This window comes from Acipenser ruthenus, chromosome 9 (genome assembly GCF_902713425.1).
Source record: "Acipenser ruthenus chromosome 9, fAciRut3.2 maternal haplotype, whole genome shotgun sequence".
NCBI classification, from domain to species: Eukaryota; Metazoa; Chordata; class Actinopteri; order Acipenseriformes; family Acipenseridae; genus Acipenser; species Acipenser ruthenus.
Window position 1 is genome coordinate 3,634,976 of NC_081197.1, and position 21,442 is coordinate 3,656,417.

Consider the following 21,442-nt stretch of genomic DNA (forward strand, 5'->3'; position numbering starts at 1 on the left):
GCGGAGTTGGCTGAGGAGCAGGGTGGTGTGCAGGTCTTCAGGTTGTTGTGCAGCGTCGCAGGGAGAGTAGTCAGGAGAGAGGGCGCTGGCCCTGGGGTATTGTTTACCAAACAGTCCCTGTGTTATCCTGTCTGCGGCTGCAGGAGAGTTCAGGTTTCTGTTGATGGTGATGCCCTGTCTGTGAAGTGGTGGAGCCAGCAAAGCCAGGAGGTTACAGACTTCAAACCTGTCTGCGTGATGTTTGCCCTGCCTCCTCTCTTCCCACACGCTTACTAATGTTAGCAGCGGGGTTAATTAGCTGGTTCTAATTAGCTAGAGCAGAAGGTGTTCTCTACGCTTCTGATGGCTGGACCTGTGCTGTCGGGTCAGGAGGGTATCTGAAGAGTTAACGCAGTGAGGGGAAGTGCAAACTCGGATTGAGAAGGGAACATCTGCAATCTGTAAAAGAAGCGCATCACATTAAACTCTCAACAGTGCTAAAGCCTGGGGTCCTGAGCAGGCGTCAATGAAACGCTGATAATGTCTGTGACAGGGGGAAGTTTGTGTCGACTTATTCAGTTGCGGTACAGGTTGGCATTTTGTTAAAATCGGCCACTGAAGCAGTGTGTTCTCAGTGTCCTAAAAACTGAAAATGTAATGTCGACTCTACTGCATTTCCATTTTATTGAGGTTACACCATAATAAGCATTCAGATAAAAAAACCCGAACCAAATAAAACAAAATTAAATACACCGAAAGAATTTCAGCGAGCGACACAAGAAGTAAATTCGAATGATAAAAATGAACTGGCAGATATAAAATCTATGGGCAGAAATGCAGGCAAGGTTCGTCTGTTTACTCCCATTGGACTTGCTAGAGAACTATGCAGCCTGCAATGTTCAGATGCCTTGTTCGAACAAACCTTTTTTATTATTACAGTTCATTTCATTTATGCCATTGATCCTGTATACATTCGCATCACCAACTGTTTCAGCAGATCTGAAAGAGAACTTGCATTGTTTTTTATGCATGTGTTTATTGCTTTCGCTATAGAAACCGTGCATGTAAATTCGATAAACAGACGATTGTGTCCAAGCTCATTTTCCTGGTAATGGCCAAGGCGATTTCAGTGTGTAGCACAGAAAGTGGAGCATGGCTGGATACATGGGATAGACAGAGATCTCCACTCGGCTGTAACCTCATTGCAGTGCTTTGAGTGCTTTGAGTCCACACTGCTGGCTGCCTCGGCATCCCGGGATGGAAAAGCAAGGACAGAGCACGAGACCCTCCTGACGCTGCATACTTTTATTACATTGTACAGAGGTCCATATTGAACTGCACTGTACACTTTTATTACATTGTACAGAGGTCCATATTGAACTGCACTGTACACTTTTATTACATTGTACAGAGGTCCATATTGAACTGCACTGTACACTTTTATTACATTGTACAGAGGTCCATATTGAACTGCACTGTACACTTTTATTACGTTGTACAGAGGTCCATATTGAACTGCACTGTACACTTTTATTACATTGTACAGAGGTCCATATTGAACCGCACTGCGTTTCATTCCTCTGTACTCTCTCTTTAGCTCTTCTTTGTCTACGAACACATATGCAAAGATTTTACATTTTGACAATGTGTTTGCATTACAGAACAGAGGCATGAAAACGTTAAGACCTGACGTGTGTGTGTGTCTGTGTGTGTTTGTTCTCTCAGTCTGCCCCTTAGAATGGATATTGATTGGGCACATGCTGTCACATCTCCAGATCTGAAACAATTGGTGCAGCATTTCTGAAGTGCTCCTCTGCCGAGCTCCGGCTGATCTTTGAGTGGTCCTAACCATTGAAACCAGTCTGCCCGGGAGAACCATGTCACAGTTATTCAGCCACAGTGGATCCCTGAGTAACTAAGTCAAGTGGGCAATCATTGGCTGGTACACTGAAGCAGACACTCGCAGAAGCATCGGTCTACTTTCCTATAGATTTACAGTAGGATTCTGATTGAGCCTTTTTTTTGAAGTTGATTAACGGTGAAGCTCCGCTCATCAGTGTGAACTGGCAATTTGATGTGTGGCAATTATTGGGCATCTTTTTCTGGCAACTTCTGAAGTTGAAACTGTTTGGAAATGTTCACCATGTGAGTAGTTCACATCTGAACAATTTATTAGTAATAATAATAATAATAATAATAATAATAATAATAATAATAATAATAATAATACATATTTTTTGGAGAAGTGAAAATTGCTTAACCTCTTAAGGTACACAAGGAATTGAGCAGGTGTTCAAATGGGTTCTTAAAATACATTTGAGAGTGACTCCAGAATCACAAGGAAACTGACAATTTGGATGACCAGATCCAACCTGTAAAACTGACACCCTGTTTTGTACACCTCATTGCAAACATAAGAAAGTTACCATCATTTTTATTTGTAAAACCTTAAAGGATTCAGTATGTCCTTCCCATCTAGTTGCTTGAGAAGTTGCCCAGTGTTGCATAGTATTTAAATAGAGCCTAAATTTCTGTGCTCGGAGTGTGCCCCCGATGCGGAGAAGGCGTTGACGTGTCCTGTGTCTCTGTCTCAGGTCTGGACCCGTCTCAGTTCCGCTCTCAGCAGCAGTATCATCGGGACGAGGAGAGCGAGGCCCTGCTGGGGGCGCCGGCGCAGCTGACTGACGAGGAGAAGTACCGCGACTGCGAGAGGTTCAAGTTCCCCTGCCCGCAGTGCGCCACAGAGAATATCTACGACAGCGTCTTCGACGGCTCGGTGAGAGATGGCAGCTCTCAGCCAGAACAGAGCAGTGAAAAGCTTATTGTAGTCATCCTGATACAAAATAAGTTATTGCATGCACCCTTTTAAGGTGTTTTTGGTTGCCTTAGATTCTGTGTTTTTATTACACTAGTAATTTTGTAAAATTGGATCAGATTGTGATTTAGAAAATTAAACTAATATTCTTAGTACAGCTCAGTAATGTTTAAATTGTGTCTGGAGCCAAATGTAACCTTTATTTAAACAGGAAAGTCCGGGTTCAATAAAGGTTTAATTGATGGTTCCACAAGAAGAAAGCAAGTGAGCAAGCGGGCATCATAATATAAACCTGATCAATAACAGTTACCCAGCTGCAGTGTCCTGGCCAAACTATCCAGAGAGCTTGTAAGAGCAAGCCGCCTCGCTCGCTCGCTCTCTCTCTCTCGCTCGCTCTCTCTCGCTCTCTCTCTCTCTCCAAGTATCTTTTGATCCGCTAACTTCAAACATTTCGCAAAACTTTGTTGAAACTTTGCAGGTTGGAATTTTTTATTTTTTTTCCCCAATGTTGTTCTTGTGTCCCGTAATATCTTGGAATCTTGTATTGAAGCTTATCAGCGTTCTAATTAAAAGCTACAAGATGTTTTTCGAGCAATAAAAACTGCTCTATGAAATATATCCTAAAGTTAATCTCCCGATGCCTGGGCTGTCCTCCCTTTTTGGAAGCCTCCCCCAGTGATTTATCTGGAATGTTGTCCTTCTGATGAGCGCAGCCGGCGTTGCCAAATATTCGTGGCTGGCCTTGATCTGGAGCGAGAGAGTAAAAATTGCCCGAGCTGCAAACCCACGCACGATCGTGTACATATAAGCCATTAGCAAATTAATAAAAAAACTGAGAATTCCCCAGGAACCTTGACTGATAAAGCAGAGCAGTCCTTATCAAAATTAAAAGTAATTGTTCACAGTTAATTTGGGTAAACAGCAGATGTCTGGAATGTTTGAGTCAAAACAGTTTGTTGGAAGGGTGTCAGAGAGGAGGAGGGGAGAGGGGGAATTACATCGGCATTGCTCCGCTGCAGCCTTGACTCTTGCTTCATTAGAGCTGTAATAAGATAGAGCTAATTGCAAAAGCCTCTGACACACTGCAGATGGGCTGGCTCTTCAACACAGACTTGAATCTCTTCCTCCTGGGATTTGAGGTGGGAGACTGGAACGTGGGAAAGAAACGTTTGGTGAAATGCAGTGTTTGGGTTAGTGTTGTAGTAGTCTGTTTTGGGGTGTGGTGGTTTTATTTTTTGGTTTTGTTTTGTGCCCTTTTAAGTTTGGGCACTTCCGGCTGGTTTCACAGACCCTCGGACTACATAATGTTGCTTTAGCTAAGGTAGTCCAAGATTAGTTGCAGACGGGGTCTGTGAAACCAGCCGTACGTTTTTTAAAAACTTGATTACATTTGGCAGTTTGCAAACACCTGTAGGAGTGTCTACAGAGAGAGAGAGACACCCAAAGACAGCTAGCAAATGAAAAGGAAAATAAATAATGTGCAGTTCACGACTGACAGTCCGTTTTTTGGATATAAAATATAGGAAAAAGATCTGCTGATTGAAACTACTGTATATTCAGCTAATTGAGTAAGGGTCAACAATGCATGCCCAGTGATTTGGGATTAATGAGCAATATATTGGAGGTGCAGGGATGCAAATAAGACTCCGGTTGCATAGCAATTTGATCCATTTCTGGTTTTACTGTGAGTTTTTTTTAGTAAGCTTAAATCTGAGCTTGTTACCTGTAGATCAGAAAAAAGGGAGAAAAAGACAGGAAGCAAATGCAGAATACAGGAGTCCAGCTTCTTCTCGAGGTCCTGGGTTCAATTTCTGAACCCAGGACCTCGAGAAGAAGCTGGACTCCTGTATTCTGCATTTGCTTCCTGTCTTTTTCTCCCTTTTTTCTGATCTAGTTCACATTTTTACCTCTGAAGGCAGTCTATGAGGCAGCTTGGTAGTGGATTTGCCAAACAGAAAACACAATTTTGTTTCTATTTGTAAAGTTTCTTTTAAAGAAAATTGGGAGGCTGAAATTGTAGGCAGAAGCAGTTCAGACAGACACTGTATTAGAAAGTTCCAATTGAGAAGCAGGCTTCAAATATTCCGTGTTGCCCGAGCCTGAATAGAAAGAGATTAAGGTATCAATTTGATATTTTGTTGTGCGTGTATACAATGGGCCTGAGTGTATCTGTAGTTAAATGGCTTTTTCTTTTTCTTCTTTCATTTCCAGAGAAAAGTGATTGAACCCAGGGTGATGCGCTGCAGTAATACAAACTGCGAAGCTGCACAGATAAATTATGGAGTTCAGATGAGCAACAAACTAATTCTGGACATCAGACGTCACATAAAAAAGTATTACAGTGTAAGTATCGTGGCAGGAGATCGCTGGGCTTTCATTGCCTTTTGCATCCATTTATTTGTAACGTATACAAACCTGCAATAGAATAAGCTTTGATACCCAATTATAAAGAAGCCATGTCCTCAAGGCGTGTTTACAATCCCAGTGAAACCAGACATGAGGTGGGAAATTATTTAAAAGTGATTTCATTCACTTAATGTGCTTTTGAAAAGCAACACTGTGTATATATACAGTGCAACACTATAATGTTTATAATGTATGCATATAATGTTGTTCTGGTGTTGATTACTGCCTGTGCAGGGAGGCAGGCTGTCAAGCAAGCAATACAGAATGTGTGCTTCCGCACACTGGCACGCCGCCACAGTCCCTACAGAATGTGTGCTTCCGCACACTGGCACGGCGCCACAGTCCCTACAGAATGTGTGCTTCCGCACACTGGCACGGCACCACAGTCCCTACAGAATGTGTGCTTCCGCACACTGGCACGGCGCCACAGTCCCTACAGAATGTGTGCTTCCGCACACTGGCACGGCGCCACAGTCCCTACAGAATGTGTGCTTCCGCACACTGGCACGGCGCCACAGTCCCTACAGAATGTGTGCTTCCGCACACTGGCACGCCGCCACAGTCCCTACAGAATGTGTGCTTCCGCACACTGGCACGCCGCCACAGTCCCTACAGAATGTGTGCTTCCACACACTGGCACGGCGCCACAGTCCCAAGCAGGCAAGTACTACGTGAGATGCATCACTTTTTTTTTTTTTTTTTTAATGCAAACCATTTCTTTGCTTGCACTGGACCAACCAAATCACAGCTACATCTTTACAAGAACTGCGTTTAGAGCCACGTATTTCAAATAACCCTAACCTGAGATTCATGTACAGTTTTGTGCTATGATATTCTTCCAGCTGTCTACTGCATTTTAACTTGTGCTTAAGCACTGTGAATTATTCTTATGAATTGTATTCTCATCATCATGATCTGTTTGTCATTACATGGCCTTGTAAACAATATTTTATGCATCTGAATGATACGGCCTGTAGACCTGCTTTGCTTGATAAAGACTTTATTCTCCGATGGTTCTGTGATTGCATCACTGGTAGGAGTGTATATCACTAGAAGAACATTATCTTATCTAAGCTGGGAAAGAAGGCAGGATTTATTTATATATCTGTAATATATAGGGTTTTTTTTTTTTAATGAAAGAGGGAAAATTTCATTAGCTTGACAACTTGCAGGTTCCCTGCTGTGTGGATCTTGAGAAGGCTAAGAATTAACTTTGATTCCACCCCCTCCCCCTCCCCGGTCTAGCTAAACTACAGTTTAAAAGATAACCCACTGTTTCAGTTCATATTTCCACTGGGCACTTTCTTTACACTGCCCCCTGTGACAGAGTGCGTGTGTGCGTGAGCGAATCATTCAGGGCCCTCCGTGTGAGCCGTCCCAGGACTGATCCTTTTACAATGAAATGAGATGCTGGTGCCACTCCTAGTCTATTATACGTTCAGTCAAGCTATAGAACTGGTCACTATTCATTGAGGTTGGGGATGAATAGGTGTGGCTCTGTCAAGTGCTGCTGGAAGTTTGTTTAGCTGCTTCATGTTGAAGTGTGACTCCCCCTGGGTCCCTGAGTGAATCTCTGGGAGGGAGATTGGGAATATGCTGCTGAAATAGAGAGAGGGGCTGGCAGTTATCCGTTTTGATGTTCTGGCTTTTTATTTTTATTTTTTTCAGTGTGCAGGTAAAATATTTAAATGCTCTTATTTATTTTAGGAGCAGGTAAGAGACATTTTTTTTTTAAATTTAGTCGTCGCCAATTATTTTACCCCAATTTTCACCCCAATTTAGCATGCCCAATTTCTTTCTAGGTAAGAAAGACCTTGATGTAACAGCTGTACCTCTGCACTGGCATACCTTCTCTCAATGTAAATAGGACCAAACATACCTTCTCTCAATGTAAATAGGACCAAACATCACCGCTACCAATGTAAATAGGACTGCAAATGAGATCTTGGTACGCATGTATCTCAATTTCCTATTTACTGTATAATAGGTATCCATTTCAAAGGAGAAGGTCAAGTCTATCTGCCTCTTTTTTCAAGAATATCTTTAAAGATAAAAATGCTGAATGGAGTTTGAAAAAGAAGTCCTGAGTGTCTCTTGCTCATACAGCATTGATGGTTCTCTGTGTCATGGACCTGATTCAGTTTTGGGTTCATTCCTAGATATTATTCTATGTTGCGTTACTCCTGCAGGTTAATAAAATAACCTAACCTAATTCTATCAGTCAAGAAAGAAGCAACTCTATAGAGAGAGAGAGAGAGGTTTTTGTTTTTTGTTTTTGTTTTTTTTAAACTTAACAGTTTGGGTAATTTTCAGTAATCCAGTAAATACAAATTGTCTTGATTTGTCGTGCTCCATCTGTCAGCAGCAGTTTTTAATGGATGAGTGCATGCAATAAAGGCATAAATGTGAAAAATATGGGGGGGGTCTAATTATAAGGCTGCTGAATTTGTAAGAGGCCACATAAACAAGGCATCCCTGTAATGCTTATTAATTGTTAATAATGCCTTTGTGAATGCCTCTCTGTATGGTACAATCTATTTAACACATTTGTTTGCTGGGTTTATTTACCCTGCCATTTGTTTTCAGTTTATCCTGATTTTTAATACAATACAGTACAAAAGGACGAGCCTTCAAACAGCATAGCTTCTAGACATGCAAGGAAGTTTTAGAGCTGGTCTTCGCTGCTGATTCCAGGGGGAGCGTCCCATTGGCTCTGGCGCTCCCACGGGTTAGGGAGGCAAAACCTGTAGGGAATGTTTTCCGTCATTGCGCTACAGCGGACCCCTCTGGCTAGGCGCCTAGCGAGCTCAGGCAGACACCTGCAGAGCTGGCCTTTGTCCTCCAGAGGCCGGTAGCTCACTTGCCACAGGAATAACACCTGAATATCTTCTGCACTTTCTCTGAAGTCATTCTTTTTTAATTCAGCCCTGTTTGTTCATGTGGATTGAATTATCTGTATTCCTTCCATGTTCCTTTGTAACAAGTGATGTTGATCATATGCATAGGCATGCATTCATGCATGAATTGACACCTCGCAATCTCCTGGTGGCATGAGGTAAGAGGGTATGAATGCATGCCTTTACACATGTCATTTGTTACAAAAGAACATTAAATTAATACAGGTAGTTCAATCCACACAAATTGACAGCGCTGAATTCAAAATGAATGACTTCAGAACTCCTTAATATATTCAGGTGTTATTCCTGTGGTATACAGCCGGAATTCATTCTGAATTTGTGGTTGTTATTTTAAAGTGTTACCGTGTACATTGTTCCAGATTAGAAGCAGCGACTGTAGTGCTGCTAAAAACTGCAGCTAGTTATATTTACCAAAGGTTAAGGAGCGCTTGAGTGAGTTCTGATGAGTCGGTTCTGTTTAGAATTCCAGATGAGGTCTATTGCAGGGGGTGGGGGGGGACGACAGAGGAATGGAAATTGCATGAGGAGGTCCTATGGGACTCCCTGCAGGGGTGATTCATTCTTTATGGATCACTTGAAATTTTCTTCTAGTTTATTTAAGCCTTATTGCTCAGATAAGCCCTGTTCCTTTCCGAGGAGCAGTCATGCTTGGAATGCAGAGCAGGAGCCTGCTTGCAGGTGAAGTGTGGCGTTTCTCTGGAGCCTCTCTCAACTGGCAGAGTCTTCTTTCTTTCCTGCATTCAAGCTGTTAAAGTTTCTGAGGTCAGTGTGGAATCGGCCCTAATAAAATGAATACACAGACAATTTCAGTTTGCACTTCAGTTTTGTTTGTTTTCCTAAAAAGGAAAAACTGTTGCCGTTCTGAAGCCGCACCTCTCTAAGCAGTCAGGGGTTAAACCAAGTAGTGTACATTCAGCATTCCGAATCCCCCAATCCCTCAGCACTTCATTTACAACTAGGCAAAGTTAAGACTTTTGTAGTTACACTAAGAAGCCTTGAAAAGTACATGCTTCATGTGTTGGTGACGTTTTCTTTTTCTTCTTGGTGGCCTAGCTGTATTTTTTTTTTTTTTAAGTAACGCCAATGCCAATACCTGGCGGTAATCTCTTTATTTCTAATATGGCATGCTTGACTTTAATGCCATTCCTGTACCTTTCCTGTGCTTTATGATGTTCACACAGACCCTGCTTCGCTCTAATCTTGGGTTACCCAATGTTACAGTAGGGGAGGTAGAAACCAGGGGCCGTATTACAAAAGCATCCTAAGTGACATTCTTAAGTTATCTTCAGAGATAGAATGTATTAACTACAAGTTTAGGAGAGTTGATATTTCAGAAAATGCTTTCCTAAATTTCAGATAGGAAATAGCATATTACAGAACGTTCTTAACTTGGTCATTTCAACAAATTTCTTTCCTAACATTTACGGGGGGGGGGGGGGGTGGTGGTGGTGGTTAACGTCTAGATCTATCCTCACCTCCCTTGAGAGAAGTGTTATGTACGGGACAGCATGGCGTTGCAGTTGGATGCGCTCACATGTCACTGTCGGTGATTATGATAATTGATGATTGATATTTGAACCTTTACTGAGGAATAAGATATGAAGTATCCTGTGTTGATTCTGTTATTGTATTACACAGCGAGACGCTCCATTGAACTATAACCAGCGGCACATATATGTAATGTAACTCAAAATACAAGTTTGGACTCTTTAATGTACACAGTTATATTACACACTTTCACACTGGAGGCACGAACATCACAGGACTGTTCTTATTTTTAGCTTTACTTTAGCCTGCGAGATAGGAATGCCAACACAAATTAAAATTATGACTGAAATTGAATAAGTATGGCTTCATTTTTTTTCTTTTCTTTTTTAAATACCGCTATTTATTTATTCTTAACTCGATTTTATTGTAGGAAATTGAAGACTGCTGACTTAGGAAATGCTTTTGTAATACCGAGTTAGGAAAAATCCTGTCCTAGCCATGAAAGATAAGATAGGAAAGCAAGTTAGGAAATTGTTCTGTAATACAGCCCCTGACCTCCGTGTTTCTCACATGGGAAAACTGTCAACTATCAGTATATAGTTTAGGGATTTATTTCATTAATTTAATTTATTCTAAGTTCATTGCAAATGGATGTGTATTACATTTTCAAACGAAAAAATAACATTGTCAGTCTTTAACCCTTTCAGTCCTGAATTATTTTTGTAGAGTTTAAGAATGCGAAATTAAGTTAAACAATTCAAAAAGGAACTCCTTTATTGAGTGTACATGAAAACAGGACAAACCAAAAATATTTTAATGGTAAATTGTACTGAAAGGGTTGCATTTTATATTTCCGCTTCCAAAGTAACGTGCTGTAGTCTATCGAAGCTTGCTTGGCCCGTCACATGTTTTTAAAGTGTTTCAACACCAGCCCCAGTGTAATATCCTGTTTGCCCTCAAGATCGCTTTGTAGAAGTGAACTCCAGGGCTGCATGCAGCAGCAGCCCTGCATTGTGGAGCTGGCATGTCCTGATTAGTCAAATGCATATCAAGGAGCGTAATGACAAAGTTCCTTTCTGCGTTCTCTAGCCGCCTCTCTCTGACACCGCATTTGACACTGTTTGTTGTTTAATGCTGCCGAGGCTAATTCAAAGTGTTTGATTGAAGATCCGTATTTTAGTCTATGACAGTACAACAAGGATGTCATTAGAAATGTCGGAGTCATGGGCAGCAGTGTGGAGTAGTGGTTAGGGCTCTGGACTCTTGACCGGAGGGTTGTGGGTTCAATCCCTGGTAGGGGACACTGCTGCTGTACCCTTGAGCAAGGTACTTTACCTAAAATTGCTCCAGTAAAAACCCAACTGTATAAATGGGGAATTGTATGTAAAAATAATGTGATATCTTGTAACAATTGTAAGTCGCCCTGGATAAGGGCGTCTGCTAAGAAATAAATAATAATAATAATAATAATAATGATTGCTGGTCGTTTTTGTTTGGTTTATTTGGCACTGTCCAGGCTTCCGCTGTTAGTCCTCGAATCTAACAGCGGAATGATTTATTTAAACAGCTTTTAATGTCACACCTTTTCTGATCATGGCATGATTTGTACTGTAACTGTTTAAATGGCCGTTGAGGGGGACAGCGTTTTATCTGCGATGCTTGCATCCCCAGTGGACCCCTGCTGGGTGTGGTGGTGAAGTGGCTTGGGGAGAATAAATTCCAGTTCAAATGGGACTTATTGGCATGACAAGTCATGCAAGTATTACCAAATATGTTGTTATTCATTGTTATTTATATATTTATTTGGTTATTAGGGCTGTCAAGTGCTTAAAAAAATTAATCGCGATTTAATCTTGAGGTTTTTTTTTAAACTTGGTTTTAATCACGTGTTTCATTGATACAATTACTGCATCAATCTCATTTAAGTTTGTTTTATTACAGATGCTGCTATTATTATTATTATTATTATTATTATTATTATTATTTATTATTATTATTATCATTATCATTGTCCAAAAAACAACCCAGCATAAAAACCCTGTTCATATTTCTGGATTCTCTTTCTCTATCCAGCATTTGTTGTTAAATTGTTTGAACCAACTACTAAATCACAGTGTCAGTTTATTACTCACCTTACTGCATTTACAATGATCCGTTTCCTTTACAAGTTTCCTTCATAAACTGATGTTTTTCATTGAAGTTTTAATAATAATAATAATAATAATAATAATAATTATTATTATTATTATTATTATTATTTTTATTATTTTTATTATCTTTTGATTGAACTTGAAATTGCCTAAGTAAAACAAAATATTCACTGAGTCCATATCCTCCATAATTGTAAATAATATAATTAATATAAATGTGCTTATTGGTAGGATGGGACCAGCCAATCAGATGCTGGTTAACCCGAGCAGGAAAAGAAGAGCCCGCCCCCTGCTTGTCTTCAGCCGAAATACTGAATAGCAAGGCAGGGCGTTCAGTGCAGTTTCGTTGATAACCTTAAATAATATTATTAACTATGCGTGTTACAAAAATGTCATTATTTAATCGATTATTCAGTATTTATCTTGATTGTATATAACGAGGAATGGAATCGATTGAAAAATCAATTTTCGATTTAATCGTAGCAGCTCTAACATACATACATACATACATACACACACACATATCTATATATCTGTGCGTGTGTGTGTTAGAGCTGCTATGAAAGTGCCAACCCTTGCAGCAGATTACACCACATGTCTTTGCAGCACAAATGGGATGCTTTGTAACGAGACTCATCATTACCAGACTTGCAGTTTCAATACTGAAATAAAATAGAAAAACACAATGACCCTGGAGAGCTTTATCTTGGTGAAAGTGACTGGTGCATTAGGGATGAAAAGAATGAATCAACTTGAATTGATCGCCCCAAAGTTTTTACTGAGTACCTCCCTCGGGATAATGTCAATCAATTCCTTTATTTAACCAGGTCAGAACAGATTTACACTGTACAGTTTTAACAGTTCATTTCCAAGGTGTGCCGTGGTTTTTTTGGGATCACTGTTCGCTGGAGTTTTATATAATAGACGGACACTTCATGTCATGCTGCAGAAAGGCCGACATGGTGTCTTCGAAGATATAAAGCACGTAGACCGATTGGAGATGATGATGATGATGATGATGATGATGATGATGATGATGATGATGATGATGATGCAGATGATAAAATAATCGTTCAATTTGTGCAAGGGTTGCTTTGTCTGAGTAACACTCTGACTGCAGGATTAAATAACCTTGAATGACATCATACTTGGGTAAGTTAAGGTGCATTCCTTATGAGGCTGCACCAGAGAACTTGGAACGTGTGTCTTTGCATACTGAACTCCTGTTCCATTGTCAGTCTAGAAACTAGAATAATTAAAGTGTATTGTTTGACCGTGTACACAGTCAGTGTAGTGTACAGCTGTGGCCAAACGTTTTGCATCACCAGGAGTCTACCGGAAGCCATAATACTAGTACAATATTTCATGATTTTTAAATGTCACATTCATCTTTATGAAGTAGAATTAGTTCATTCTATAGGGTGATAAAAAAACTTTTGTCCATAGCTGTATGTGGGTTTTTTTTTTTTTTTTTTTTTTTTTTTTCTTCTTTTCAACCAATAAATAAACCCATGTATTACCAAGCCACTCTTGCTGGGGTCACAACCCCTTACTCTAGACTGGTTTAATTTAAGATATTTTTCCTCAGAATGTATTTTAAATAGTGTTGTTTAATTGTTTGAACAGCGGCCTGGAATCCAGGCAACCTTGTTTTTCTTTCTTTATTTTTTTATATCCAGCCCAACAGATATCTCCCTGCAATATCTTGGATAAATAAATGAGTTACCCTAATAATGTCCCACCTCCCTGGCACATTAGCCTGAAGTGAAATAGTTTTCAGCCATTGTCCAGGCAGGGTAACGGCTGCCAGTGCTGAAGAGTGGCCTAGCCAGTCCGTACGGTTCTCTCTCTCCTCTCTCTCTCTCTCTCTCTCTCTCTCTCTCTCTCTCTCATCGAAGTGGACAGGGTGATTTTCCCTATCACTGCCCCCTTAGCAGCAGCCGCCGCACTCTCTGTGTAATGAAGAGAGAAGCAATATTCTGTAATTAAAGATTCCTTTCAACTCAAGAAAAGAACAAACTGGGGGAGGGAGGGAGGGAGTATCCTGGCTGAAAAACCGTGTGCTTTTCTGGTTAGGGGAGAGGGGGCACGTTGTATGTGGAGGTATTAAGTCAGGGCTGTTTGTTGAATATCCTGTTAAGAACGGTTACCATCCTAATTAATCAAGTGAGAAATTACAGCTGTCACCGGCTCACCCAATTCTCATTATCAATTTTCTGCTCTTTTGAGACAAAGCAAATATACATTTTGTGTTCATTTTTGTCACCCGTTCTTTGACTCCAGCATCTCGGGGAAATAACAATGTCGCACAAAAGCCCAGTATTTACCTAGTTGTAATGTGGGTTGCCATGGTGTTTTGCAAATTATTGCAATTATGTTCACCATGCGGGTCGCCCTTGGTAACTGGTGAGGGGGGGGGGGGGGGGGGGGGAGAAGTGATAATCCTGTTTTGAACAAAAGGTCAAATTGCTGAATAGAAAGTCTTGATTAACTGGAAGATGTACAAAGTGGAATTATTTGCTACCATTCAGGGTGAGTTCTTGATCAGGTTTAGGCAGAGGGGTGAATAAGTACATCTGTTGATTGCTGAAGTACAAAGCCGTGAAAGGATGTTGTCTTGAGCCTTTCATGCGGCCCTAATAGTGGCTTTTTGTGAAATGTACCCATTTTAGACATCTGAAAGAGGCAGCTGGATTGAAGCTGGGTAGGTGGAGGGTGTTTTCTTTCCAAGGGGGGGTTTGGTATAAGTTTTTGACTGTGTGCAAATCCGCTAGCGTTGTTAATGAATGGTGCACATCCAGCGACCGTTCCTCCTACTTCTAACACATTGGTTTATGGTTTAAGTCTAAATTGAAAGCATGCTTTTTTAAATGTGCTTTTTTATCATTGGTTCTAGCTGGAGTGTATTGTACACATGAGCTCTCCTTGTTTTTAACTTTGTACAGCGCTCTGGGATGCCATGGTGTGAAGGGGGCTGTATAAAAATAAATTTTGTATTGTAAAGAAATCTAAAATGTGCTATCTACACTGCAGAAATCTTTTTATAGGAAATCTATTTGGAGTACTGGTTCAGTAAACCGCATTTATATATTCCATCTATTTCTTTTTTTTTTGTAAGAAACTCAATGAGATGCCATCATTTTTAGCAACAAAGGACAGACTGTGAAGCTGTTGCATTGCAGTAGGCAGCAAAACCAGCTCAAATGATATGCAAGCGAATGAAAGGGTTGCCAGCATGCACAGCATATACATTTTTATTCATTTTGTGCATCTTAAGGAACACGTGTTGTCCATTCTAAATAAATGTTTTTATATTTCACTGTTTAGCTTGATCAGAGACCCCTTTTTAAATGCCCTTCTGACATGGTAAGTGTGTCCTGCTTTTACCTATACACATTCCAACTGGCATCTGTAAAGGTAGGATTCGAAATTCTGCCCTTAGAGATACCGGTTGAGATATTCAACCCCCCTCCAACATGTACAGTAGTGTGGACATTTATTAGAACACCCCATTGCTTCTGTTTTGATTTGTTGTGCATATGAAATCAAACCACTGGAACTAAATATATTGGAAAATTGTCAAAATAGGTAAGTTAGTGATTGTCTAATTTAACTGATGACTTTAATATGCCACACATGCAATTAATTTAAAGTAGCAAGGGAAAAGGAACACAGAGCCACAAATGGTCAAATGTATGAGATGTTTTAGAAGTTTAAGGCACCTAATTTAAAGCACGTGCATGTAAAGCACATTTCATGCAGGTAGGTATATAAAGGATGTAAATGACAAATCTCGAGGTGTTCTAGTAAGTGTCCACACTATGGAAACAGAGACATGGCATATTTCCTGAATGAAAACTTTTACAGTACGTACTTCATCAGACATTAAGTGGGGTTTCTGCCAGCAAAAGAGAGAGATTTCCAGCAGGATTGTGGTTGTATTTCAGTTGGGTGGGTCTCTTGCCCTCCCCGGATTCACTCTTTAGCTCTGAGCTGTGGCTCTGATGGGAGTGTGGGGGTGTATTCTGCCTCTGTTCTAAACACCAGGCCCTGCTGCTGCTGCTGCTGCTTTGCGCAGTGTTTGGTTAAATTATGTGGAATTCATTTGACTCTTTAGAAGAGGCTGCATTCTAACTGTACGATATCGACTGGTGTCATTATGTTATTATGAAGCTTTATTCTGCGTCTCTCTTTGTAGAGAGCTATTAGGGTTTGGAATTGATTTCCTTCAAATACAGTTTTATTGCAGGCATCCATGGGATTGATGCACTAAATTAAATATTTCTCTGTGTAGTTCAAATAAATCAAGTTTGAATCCATTTTTGTTGCAATAAAAAATAAATGCATAAAAGAAAAACATTGTGGTGAACAGCGGAAGCGTGGTGTCTGTTTTGGTTCATAACCGTTCATCTTGAAAACGCGTGTGCATAGAGCAAGTCTGCGTTTTCTATGCAGGATCCCTTTATTTCAGCACAGTATCCAGGGGCTGAATGTGTCTGATACTAGTTACTCTTTCTCCTCTGCTTCTGTCTGTTAGTACAGATTCAATTATAACCATCCAAGGACCCCCAACTGGTAAGTGCAAAGAAGATGCAAATTTGAATTATTGGTCGCAAGTAAAGGCTTTGTAGTAATGGCTCTTCACTAGTGTTTTATAACTGCACTCTTGCAGACATGCTGTACTGGATTAGTTATCTAGCTCTGTAGTAGAATAATGTAGGTTTGTGTAGCAGTAAAGTTATCTGTCTGGGAACCAGAAACTGCTCTAGGGTATATAGCTTAAGACTGAAGCACATCTACGCACAGTATAATTAGATGTCTTTGTGTAAAGATGAAAGTGTTTGTTTTTTTTGTTTTTTTTAAATGCGATTGTAAATGTTAAATGGACTACTGAAAAAACACCAAAAAACAAAGCCTGGCTGAGAATTACAGTACAATAGCAATTTGGTTCACATCCCGTTACCCTCTCGAAATAAAGGCTCCAGGTTAACTGCAATTAACCTCAAACGGGACGGCAGGCACAAAAGCAGGCCAGCCTGTGTGCCTTCTGCTGGCCGTCTGAAAATCAGTGCTTCAGGGCTTAGAGAGGGCTGGGAGAGAGTGGTGTGAAAGCTTAAGTAAACCCAACAAGTTAGCAGGGTGTACGTTCTCCATCACCTAGCAACCCTGGCATTGGAGAGGAGGGGAGGGGAGGGAGAGAGGACTCTGTTTGCCCTTGGTGTCTGTTTGCACAGCATTCAAGCCACTCAAGCCACACTGCCAATGAAATTCAGCGCACACAAAAAAAAATAATAAAAAAAACATGAACAAAAGCTTGAAATGAGCAAATATTATTTTGCAGCAGTGAATGTATTCCGACACACAGGACGCTCTCTGTGTTGCTCTTGTAACAGCTGACTCGAAAGGGAGAGGTGTGTAAAACGACAGCGCTGGAGCACAGACCCTGGCAAGCATGACCTGGCTAGTCCTCTGTGAACTTCAGAATATTGCTGCAGCCAGAGCCCCCTGTGTTTGTCTGTGTGCGTTTCATTTGAGACCACTAGTTAATCGACAGTAGGTTAAGTTAGAGTACCAGTAATGTTAAGAATTCAATGGGCTCACTGCTGCCTAGAAAATAGGTTGCAATACAATATTTGAAGTCCAGTTTGTCTTTGGGAGGAGGGTCGACTGTGTAGGTTGTGTATTTGAGCACAAGGCGTGCTGTTGGAGTCTGTCCTGTCACCTGTCTCCTCAGATAGGGCGTAGCATCTGCTGTATACCTTTCTCCAGAGCAGGAAGTCATTCCCATATCTGCTGTAGATGTAGGCATGTTCCCCTGCTTGGGAAAAGATATCTATTCTTTCATTGATCGGCAACATTTTAGTGTTACTTGGAGACCTGATCAATGATTAACACCTGCAATGCTGCTTGTTTTCCCAACGTAGCCTCAGGCATATCAAGTGAGCATACTCCTGTAGTGGCCCAAAGAGGGGAAGAATGCTAGTATTTTTTGGCAGTTTCCTGTTCTGAAAGCACGTTTTAAGGCTGAATAAACATATTGTATAATGATCTGTTAGTTAGGACATCGCGCTTGCCCTTGATGCCAGTGTCGCATGTGAGCCAGTTGGCATCCTTGCTAATTTGCACTGTATCTCTTAAGTGATTATGGGTCAGCGTCTGAAGCTATTTAGATAAGCAGGGAAGCATATGATCTGGTGTGCACTTTTAGCAACGTGAGTCTGCAACAAGTACTCTAATTCTTGTTGGAGTCCACGGAAAGTGGGCTCTGTTTATCAATGCTCCTTAACATGAAGGGAAATTCTCCCCTATTGCCAATTATAAGTTGTTAAGGATGCAGTAATGTTTGTCTGCCTGTCAGTGCAATTGATTGCCTTCAGTTAGTTGTATTGCTTTAGCAGGTACTGTCAGTACAGGTGAGAATCATTTTTATAGATGCGCCTTAAAAGGGTTGCGTTTAGGGAATATCTTGGGTTCCACTCTGCCACTGAATCGTGACGCGTCTAGGAACAGGACAACACTGTAAATGATACTGTCCACCTCGGTTTGGTTATCCTGGGTTAAAGATGGCGAAGTATGAAATTGTACATTCTAACTATTCATGATAGTGCCTAGTCAGGGCAAGTAGATATGAACCAGCATCACAACACTGAACAGTTACACTAGAATGAAACGGCTGCATGTGTACCTGTACTGTATACAGTATGTCAAATGAAGTCTGTTTTTTGTTGCCAAACTGGCTCAATATTTGCCTGCCGTCACTGTAAAGACAATCTAATTCCAGAACGCTTTATATAATTTAATACGGGAGAAGCTCTTCGCAGTCTCCATTCATTTTTCTGTTTGCCTTTCGAGCAATCTTTTATAAAGACATCACCAGAGCCCATGGGAACGGGGCTGTTGATTTTTGCTTGGCCTCGGAGCACAATAGGAATTAGGCAAACAAGGGTTAAAACACACGCACTTGATGAAATTAAATCTAAACATTGTGCATATGTTGAATTCAGATACAATCACTGCCCCCCCCCCCCCCCCCCCCCCCCCTCGGAGACCTTTTATTGAGAACAAATCAAGAGCAGGGAGCTTAATTATACAGATCAAACACGAGAACAAGCCCTGTGTCGAGATGATATTAATTTTTATTTAAAAATAGCCCTTCTCATGTTTGTGTGCAGATTTGATTTCATCCAATCATCAGACCGGTTATTGTTGCCGTTTGTACAGACAAATAGTAGAAAAAGAGCACAAAGCAACTTAAATAAGTAGAGAATGTAGCAGCTGATAAGGATGAAAGAGCCCCTCTAGTGGTAATTATAACAGGGAGGAAGTAGGAACAGATTACATTGTCCCAGTGCACTGAACGGGACACCAGAGGTGTATAAAAGATATATTAAAACAGATAATAGCTATTACAACGACTATTCATTAGCTTTGGTAAAGTGTATTTCATGCAGGGCAGTGGACATAGTAAAATACTGAATTCCAGAAACACATTTCTGTATTGGAGCTGCCGTCTTCACGTCAGTATTATTAAGCTAGAAGACACAGGGCGGTGGACGGAGTCACTGAGCAGAGGACCACAGCCATGAGGTGACTAGGTCAGGACGAGGGCTTTGAAGTAGCCAATCCATCCGGTCAGTCTGGAAATGTGGAGCTATCAAGGAAGATTTGCTCGCGTCCTGCAGTTCTGAAATGGTCCTTGCCGTGGATCAGAGGTGAAAGGACCCCCAGCCTTCCTCTGGTCAGCGTCAGAAAAGGGACAATGCTGATTGCCAAACTGGTCCTGTAATTGCACGCTTTTCTGTCTCTACCTCTATAAGCACACGACAAACAGCCTATTTTCAGTTGCTCATCCTGATCGGTTTGCCCTCCGTGCCTGATCGATGGTCGTGCAGAATGGCGATATATTTTTTTTTTTTTCTTCCTTCTCTGTATTTCAGATTGAGTCATACAATGTCAGTGTTGTACAGTTTTTAGTTTGCGGCCCACCTTATATAATTGTGTTAGTGAAGTGCATGGTTTATGTAGTGCTATTTATGTACGATAATGTCCCAAAACGCTACACAGAGAAACTTTCAAGAAGTATGAATATTTAATGATAGCAATTTAATGATCACAAGCAGTTATAAATTCTGGTAAGATGGGATGGTAAAAGATAACATGGTGCATTTGTAAGCTACCGGCTGTAATTCATTTAATACACTGATTCCAAACCCTACCTAGGTTCACCTACTGGAGTTCTTCAGATGGTTATTCAATAAAAGACACAAGAAGTTCGACTGGAAACACTCCGAACGTATAATAATGGTTAAGGGTGCATGTATTGCCCTCGAATAAGTTAGTGCATCCCTATGCATTCCACTTCAGGCTAAACGGGAATGGCTCCCTCAGATCTAAGACTGGAGTACATTAACAGTGCACAGTTTGCAGAGCAATGCAGTAATTATATCCACACGATGACAAATTGCCTTCCTCATGCATTCAACACTAAGCTGATTTCGCCAGGTTTTAAGTGACCCCCCCCCTCCCAGGCTTTCTGTTTTCTAGTTTTAACTACTGGACTCAAATTTCAGGGCTTGCAGACACTTTAAATACGTGTTGATTGCTGTCCTTAAGATGATGGCAGGTATAATGGGACCAAAATTAAAAACCTGGTCATTCCGCACCACATGGACTACGCTTTGAGATCTTCCCCCACCTCCATCTGAGATTCTCCGATACTTTTGATAACGCATATGGAAGTACCTGTTTGAGTCATTCCACATCATATGGACCAATGGCACCCAACTCACCATCCTCAGATTCGTTTGATGTCACATATGGAGCTACATGAAAGTCTATTAGAAGAATCCCCAAATAGTAGCTCTCAACGTTATTTTTGAAGTTATGGGCATGGTCATGTCCATGATGGATGAAAATGAGCACTGAAAAGGGGCCTTGTGTGTTAATGTATGGTGTGTTAATTGTCCTGTACTCGTGAATACTGTCTTTTCTCCTAATTTACCATTTTAGTTCATACAAGGTTAGGTCAACTTGACAGGTACTGTACTGTTCAGTATAAGGGTCCTTCATGTGTTCACGTTGATATGAGTCAGGTAGTGCAAGAACGAGGGAGCACTGTACAGCTTCTGCAGTAAACCCAATCATCCCAGCTCTCCCCAAACAGCTGAGCAGGCCAGCATGTAGCCCTCTGCTCCTGAATGAATTGGTGCAGTTTAGAAGCAGGTGCTGCCATCATTGTGTATTGAGGGTTTGAAACCATTGTTGGGATGCGAGAAGCTCCCCTGTCATTATCCCCCTCATTACAGCAAGCGCTGGTTTTAATGACACAGTCATTATGTCAAATGGCCAGTTGCACCTGTTTTGAAAAGGTCTAAAGTGTATTGGATATTAACTGGATTTATGCAAGTCTGTCTGTAGCCATATATATATATATATATATATATATGTATATGTATGTGTATGTGTGTGTATATATATATATATATATATATATATATAAAAAAAATAAGTTAACTGGCAGAGGGATTTTGACTGAAATGTACTGAAATTAATCATTTTAACGTTTTGATTAAATCTTTTTTTAATTGTGTGTGTATATATCTATATCTATATATAATATATATATTATATAAAATGAAGATTTAAAGTAACTGAAAGCTCATTATTTTAATAATTGGCCTTGTTCA

At 40.7% G+C, this 21,442-nt stretch overlaps 1 protein-coding gene across 4 annotated transcripts in view; it reads left to right on the forward strand.

Moving 5' to 3' along the window:
* Positions 1-21,442, forward strand: part of LOC117406034 (DNA polymerase alpha catalytic subunit-like) — an 84,945-nt gene that overhangs the window by 42,107 nt on the left and 21,396 nt on the right. For 2 of the 4 annotated variants that reach the window (XM_059030786.1, XM_059030787.1), the window contains exons 33-35: positions 2,574-2,755; positions 5,006-5,137; positions 5,435-5,890. In XM_059030786.1, coding sequence (XP_058886769.1) covers positions 2,574-2,755; positions 5,006-5,137; positions 5,435-5,875 — 755 coding nt within the window. In that variant the 3' untranslated portion in view covers positions 5,876-5,890. Of the gene's footprint in view, positions 1-2,573; positions 2,756-5,005; positions 5,138-5,434; positions 5,891-21,442 lie in introns of those variants that run through there. The other 2 variants (XM_034924008.2, XM_059030788.1) reach the window with 1 other exon arrangement.